This window comes from Cibotium barometz, chromosome 46 (genome assembly GCF_041138505.1).
Source record: "Cibotium barometz isolate CiBa-2024 chromosome 46, ASM4113850v1, whole genome shotgun sequence".
Classification (NCBI taxonomy): Eukaryota; Viridiplantae; Streptophyta; class Polypodiopsida; order Cyatheales; family Cibotiaceae; genus Cibotium; species Cibotium barometz.
In genome coordinates this window covers 2,940,855-2,948,190 of record NC_141091.1, presented here as the reverse complement: position 1 = coordinate 2,948,190, position 7,336 = coordinate 2,940,855, and the positions used below count along the sequence as shown (strand labels likewise).

At 47.4% G+C, this 7,336-nt stretch overlaps 1 protein-coding gene across 7 annotated transcripts in view; it reads left to right on the top strand.

Annotated features, from left to right (window-relative positions):
• Positions 1 to 4,322: 4,322 nt before the first annotated feature.
• Positions 4,323 to 7,336, top strand: part of LOC147611807 (Glycosyl hydrolase family 47 protein) — an 89,073-nt gene continuing 86,059 nt past the window's right edge. For 5 of the 7 annotated variants that reach the window (XR_015263594.1, XR_015263595.1, XR_015263596.1 and 2 more), the window contains exon 1: positions 4,323 to 4,609. Coding sequence is in view for 2 of the 7 variants with exons in the window: in XM_086783650.1 (XP_086639776.1) it covers positions 4,475 to 4,609 (135 nt within the window). In the remaining 5 variants the exon portion in view is untranslated. The remainder of the gene's footprint in view (positions 4,610 to 7,336) is intronic. The other 2 variants (XM_086783650.1, XM_086783649.1) reach the window with 1 other exon arrangement.

Genomic DNA, 7,336 nt, shown 5'->3' with positions numbered 1-7,336 from the left:
CATCCTATCCCCCTGCTTATGACTGCGGAACCCTTTTCTTTTAAGGCCTGACCTCCTTTTCTCACTACCCTCGGCCCTGCTCGAACCACCACGCGCACTATGGCGCTTGATGTCATCAAATATCTGCGCATACTTAATTGCCTCTGCTAAGTCTTTAGGTTGTAAGGGCTCTACCTACTCAAGGCAATCATCTTTGAGGCCTCTTTTAAAGCCTCGCAATGTCTGGAATGCATCGATCCCCTTTAGCTTGAGTACTATCTCCCTATAGTCTGAGATGTACTGAGTCAGGGATTTGTTCTCCATCGAGCACTTGTCCCATAACTCCCAGCTTCTCTCCGCCTCATTAACATGCAAAAACTCTTTTTGAAACATCGTTTCAAACTCCGTCCAAGTGGCAGGACGAGTTGTCAAACTCATCCACCACTTGTATGCTTTGCCGATTAATAAGAGGCTAGCCTCTACAGGGGACTGCACCCGGCTAGGCTGCTGTCGCAGTGTGTGCAAGTCTGACCACTTCGCTAGAAACATGTTGACTGAGTCCTTGTTTCTCTCCTTCTCCTCGCCACCAAAACTAGGCGGCTTCAAGTCTTTCAATAACGACAAAGATATCTCTATGGATGGCCCCGCAGGCGCGTCGGCCTGTACTCCTGCAACCACCACTGGCGAGGCTACGCTCACCCGTGTCGCAGGAGCTCGTCTATCACAAGGAGTCGGAGTACTAGCCGAGGCGGCTGTCAGTGCGTCTAACCGTGTGGAGATGCTCTGTAGCATCGTGACGACTAAGTCAGCTTGGACTTTACCCATATTGTTCAGTTTTGCATTAAGATATTTAAAAAGTCCACTAGAGAGCTCCGTCTCTATCAGGACGTCGGCAGGGTCCAATAGGTCATAATCGTTGTCGTCATAATCGTTGAGGTCCTCCTTGGTCTCCTCGGCAACGTCAGTGTTCATGTCATCTGGCTCATCGGCCATAAAGGGGTCATCTGCCTATACTGCGGTTGCTGCGGGCTCACTGGGTCCTAAGGCGGGGTCAACAGAGACGAGGAGGGCGCTGGCGGATCACGCGTGAGCGCACTCCGGATCGGACAACGGTCGAGCGTATACGGCCTGACAATTCGGTCGGGGTCAAACCCGCGACCGAGGACAAGAGACCTGAAAACCCTAGAGAAGTAGAAGGCGATGGGGACACACTATGCCTAGCAAACATATTTTAATTCTTGCATAAATAAAAATGCGAGAACTCAAAAATTACAAAAAAAAATGCTAATAAAATGAGCAGTGGTGGAGAGAGAATAGTCACCCCCCTTACGGTCGCCTGCGAGACTGTCGTCGATTGCCGATTTGTGTTGCGCTGCGAGCCTCTACAAGAGTCGCTACTCCGGGATGCTCCGATCCGAGAGAAAGGTGCCTGCAACTCATAAAAAAAATTATTCCCCCTCTCTCCCGGCAATGGAGGGATAATCCCGGAAGTAAAGGGATACTCCAGGGTTGTTCAACAAAAAAATAAAAATAAAAATTCTTGGCTGGCCACTTGTGGGGCCGTCGCCACTAGTTTGGCTGGCCTCCGACTGCGTTGGCATGACTGGCAACCTGTGGGCTGACCGCCTGTGCGCTGGCCTGGCTGGCCGCTTGTGTGCTGGACTGGCTGGCCGCCTATGTGTTGGCCGCCGTCAGCGCTGGCCTGGTTGGCCCCGCCTGTGGCCATCGGCAGCACCAGGCAGGCCGCCCGCTGGGTAGGCCGCCGGTTCCTTTTTTACAAGGTTCGCTCCATAGAGTTGGAAGCACCAGATACACACAATCGACCCTCATCTCCCCACAGCTCCAGACACACACAGTCGACTTCTCTTATAGAGAATTAACAAGCTCCAAAGCAAAAAACTATTACCTGTAATTTTTCACTTGGGTGTGTGCAACACGGAGAGAGAGAGAGAGAGAGAGAGAGAGAGAGAGAGAGAGAGAGAAAATAGAGGGAACCTTCCTTCCAACTATGGCCAACCTCTTCTCCTCCACGACTTCTTGCTGTAGGACCTTTGGGATAAGGTTATCCCCCCAAATTTGATTGAGAGCCAATCATTAAACGGCTGGGCCTTCTTCGGACGCCACTCGCGATCCCGACGCCAAGCTCTGATACCAATGTTAGATTATCGTAGCACCACTACGGGCGCTACCACAGGAGGGGACGGCCTCTGGCTCACCACCCAGCCACAGAGGAAGAATGAGGATTGCCCCTCATCCCCCAGGCTATATAGTGTGTGGCCTGCCATTCACACTAGCCTGGCCGCCCATGACTCTGCATGGGCGTCCTCTCCCGCTGAACCCTGGATGGCCATGTCCTCGGTGCTCCGGCCGAGGCGTTGACGTTAAAGCCCCGTCTGGCCATCCGGTCTGCCGTCGTCGGTCTCACAGGCGTTACAGCCTACGTGACAGGCCATTTAGAGGATCAATTCCTACTCATCTTATTTATGAAGAACCTCCACAATTAGTTGACGATGTAGAACAATCAGAACCAGACAAAATTGTAGATCATGAACACACCACTACACGTATAAACAACACTTATACTAGATAACTTTTGGCTTTTAAAATTTAAATCATTCAAGAGAAAATGCTAGATGGATGCTTGAGCATTTTTTTTTTCACTTGTTCCGATATTATCCACTCATATGAGCAAACACGCAACTGAGAACAGTAACCAACCTGAGCAAGAGGGATGTTACCATACGCCCTCTATGGCTAATTGGGGACGCCCGAGAAGCCATTGTTTCATGCTAACTTATTGGTATCGTGAGTGATTTTAACAATAAAAATACTAATGCATTAGTGTTATTAGCGGGGCCAAACTAGTGACTATGTATTGCAGATGATATTTTGCATGTTGATACTATGCTAGTGTATTTTGGTGTATTGTGTTTGTGCCTTATCACATGACATGATTTGATTGTTAGTATGGATTTAGGTGATACGTGTGTTATGGCTCACCCTAACCCCCCTTGAAACACATCCAACAAGAGATTACTTTGTTGGTGAACCGCAAACTGTCGTGAGGATTTTTCCGATGAGACCAAGCTCATAACCCTTGAGGTCTCGAAACTCTTGAGAAGCAATTCCACCATGTCTCCCGCGAGCGTTGTCACAATGCCGCATTGCACTACGTGTACTCATCCCTCCTCTCACCTCACTCACACACACTCACTAGCATGCATTAGAGAGAGAGATTAGCAAGAACAAGACACTATTGTACAATGGGAGAGTTCTTTATATTATGAAAGATTTTCACTTATATACATGGCCATAAGTGTTCACACTCACTTAAACTGTGGCCGGTCGGGCACTTTAGGCTCATAAGAGGCCTAATGCTATTACAATGACTACTCTCATAATATATCCATGAAGTACATCACTTGGGACTTCATCCTAACTTACTACCACATGCTCTTGAAGCGGGAATCGCCATAAATATTCCGTCGAACCATTACGGGCACTTGTCGAAGTTGTAGATTTGGACACCATTGCTTCATATCTGGAATGTATGACATTTTGGTGTATCTACCTTGACTCCTTGATGTAAGATAATGGCAGTAGCTCTTGTTAACCTTAGAAATGGGTTAACAACATGTGAGGATAGTGACTGAGGTATCGCACGTGCGTGAGGTTGTGGACTAAGGTGTCGCATGGGTTATGAGTAGTGCAAGGGTCACCGATCGAGGTGTTGCACTGTGCGGCACCGATTGAGGTATTGTATGGATTTTGTTGGTGCAAGTATTTTTTAGACGTAAACATTATTATTTTTGGTTGACCTTCAGCCAAATGATTGTACATATTATCTATCCACACTTGTGCATGGGGTTACTATTTATTAGCGCATGTGATAGTGGATTTTTAGTTTTATACACTTTGTGTGTGAACAACTCTTAGTGCTTGCTATTTTTGTTAAAGTGGAAAAGCATAGCCCAATTTTGTACGAATGATCTATTCTTAGCTCCAGGGCTATTTTTTGGAACACAATATCAAAATACTCATGTCATGAAGGGAGCTACACGTATGAGGGAGAAGTTTTGACCCGACTGAGCAAGAAGAGATGCCGTATACTCCATGGTGTTGATGGTAATGTTTATCTTTTCTTCTTGTAATTTGTTTATGTTATGCTTGTCTTGTTAATTTGTGAAAAGTCTAAGCTTTTATTCAACTAATATACATGTGCAAATTGATTTATTCTAGTAAGTGAACAAACGTTTGATTTATTCGGGTAAGTGAACAAACGTTTGATTTATTCTACAAACGTGAGCAAATTGATTTATTCTCGTAAGTTAGAAGCCATTTTAAGTGCCTCTTTGAGGCGTGGTGTCCGGCCACCCAAGGGCCGAGAGGTCTGAAACAAACTCCGAAATGTTCATCGCGGAATCGATCTCTACGAAGCCAGAGAGCGTAATCAATCGACCATTAGTTCTCTGCATAGCCGATTATTAGTTCAATCATGCAGCGAAGAGGAATGTCTCTGTTATGGTGGTGGTGGTGGTGCTTCTTCTGCTGCATCCTTCTTCTTCTCTTGCCACGCAACGCCTTGGCTGCTGGGGTCACTCGGGAGGAGGCTGCTCAGCTGCGTGACGAGGTCCTCTCTCGTCTCTGTCCCCGCGCTTTTTTGAGTATAAATTTGACAGATCAACCTGAAAACCATATACAATGCATCACCTCTAAATCTAAAAAATTGGCTTCACGAATGGCTACACTTCAGTCATTTCTTAGCTATATATCGGGAATTGTATGCGATGTTATCTTGCCAATTTGTTTAGGCCCACTTTTTATGAAAGAACTTGATTGCATTGGGTTGTGGGCATGTTAGTAGCAGATTTGCCTAATTCAATTCTTGCACAAGACTCATTTGAGGAGCCGAATACCTTCACTTCCACCCCTTTCTTTTGCCCATTTTGGGCACACATTCTAGTACATTCACTACCGTACCTGCCAATTTTTGCTTGGCTTCAACATGGAACAAATGCCAGTTGTAAAGATTTGATGTCAACATCCCACATGCATAGGCAAGCAAGGGCAGTTGAACTTCAATTAGGGTGTCAATTCACAGCATGGAAAATCAAGCGGTGAACTGAAGGGGCATTTGGTGTTTTTGATGACATCCAGAGCATGAGATGTGGCGACTAACTCTGATCCACCTTTGTGCATCACTCTTTAACCCATGTGAACCTACATTCATAAGTGAGAGGGACATCCGTAGTATTTGAAACCACAACCTCTAAGCTCTAGCTGCAAAGCTGGACTTCAGCCTCATGTAGTAGCTGAACTATATAATACATGAGTTGAAATCATGCAAGCAAAATGAGAAGACGGAGTGTCTCTACCTGCAATGAAACCTTTTCAGCAGTCTCTATATATACTTTGATGTACAGTTCTTGCAGCATTTCTTTGTGGGTATCACAGCATAGTACCCATTCTTTCCGTAATATGCGGAAGCTTTGGAGAAGAATCGGTAACTTCAATACTCAGAATTCAGCACTCTTTTCGCGACGGAAATTAACGCACAAACTGAAAGGAGAAGTGCAGAAAATAGAGAGACAGAGGGAGAGGTGGAGAGGACACAGTATTGGGTCCCAATTACCCTCTGTAGAGCCCCCACCACGGATGGTGTATTTGCTTTATTAGAATGATGAGAAATCTGAAAGAAAATACAACAATCTTGGACCTTTTCTTGGCTGGAAAATCCCTGCCTTTGACCTTCAGTTCTCCACCCCTTTGCTTAGCAATTCCCTTGGCTTGTCTAGCCCTTGATTTGCTTAAGCTCTTGGTGAATAATGAGATGAACAATTGGGATTATGGACTCTCCTATTTATACTACCCAATCATGAGCAGTCGGCCAGCATTAAAGCAGTCGGCCAGCATAGAATACTCCCACGACTGAATTTCCAGCATTTAACGCCGAAATAAATCACATAAAATGCTACGTTTTTTTCCTAATTGGCTGGGCATCATGCGCCTGCTTCCAGAGGGCTGGGCACAGCTTTTGCCCACAATCCAAGGGCTGGGTAGCTTGTATGGGCTGCCCCATACTTGCCCTACAGCCATATAAAGGCTGTAATCTTCTGGAAACTGCCTTAATCTTGCCCTAGGGCTATCCTACAGCCCCTCCATGGCTGGCGGGTTGAGCCTGGGCCTTCGTGGCCCTCATGGGGGTGGTTCTACACCATTCCCATGCCCACACTAAGATCCGGGGTAGCCCTATGGGCTGGCCCCTTGTCCTGACCACAACTCCGATTCCATTGCCTTGGAAAGGCGATACGGAAACTTGCTTGGGGGTTCCGAGCCTGGGAGGAGGTCAATCCTGTGATCCTCCGCTCTGGACGGGGGGAGCTGGGGAGGGAGACTGTCCCGAAGAAAAATCTTATGGAACTTTTCGTGGAGAACCGAGTACTTCTCGGAAGCACTGGCCACCATCTGGGCTGTTTGGATGTAAATCATCGCACACTGTGCGCCTTTTCTTCGGAATTCCTGGCCCACACTTAATGGTCACCGGGGCGTTTGACACATTCCGATTGATCTGGAACTTGTGCTTGTCCCACTTGACATCAGGGAGGAACTTGTGAAACCACTGAATACCCAAAATTATGTCTGCTCCTACAGAGGGGCAACCATAAGTCACGCACAAACTCTTTGCCCTGAATCACTAACTTAGCACGCTAGAGCTTCATACTTGACGCTCGTTGTCATGCCTGTGCTAAAACCCTCAACCTGTTTGTCCACCGAAGTCAGCTCGAAACGGGCACGCCTAGCGGCCTGTTCTGTGACCACATCCTCCGTGCTGCCACTGTCAAACAAGACAACGACTCTCTGGCCACCTATGTAGCCAAAGGACTTGAGCAATTCGTTGCGCTCATACTCCTGGTCATGGGCGCCCTTCTGCTTATCTTCGAGCTCCCTGCTAATAATTGCTCCAACTGAAGCAGCGGGGTTTGAAGAACTAGGGGTAGCCGCTGGGGTCTGTGTGGGAGCTGAGCTCACCACGGAAGTTGTGGAGGCGGCGGCGGCGGGCTTTGGATGCTTCTTAGGACAATCCCGAGAAGAATGTCCTTTTGTATGACAAAAGAAACATCTATCCTCCTCCTTGTATTGAGAAAGCTCCTCAGCACTCAACTTGCCATCTGTCTTGCCTGCCTCCGCTTTCTGGTCTGGAGTAAGCTTTGACTCATTGTTCAAGTTCTTGGAGCGAGAGGCTCCCGGGCTCTGTCTTGGGGAAGACCCTGCACTCTGCGCAAGCGAGAGTGCGTCCTCAAAGGTGGCTGGCCTAAACATACGCACCTCCCATTGGATTTGCGTGTCCAGGCCATAC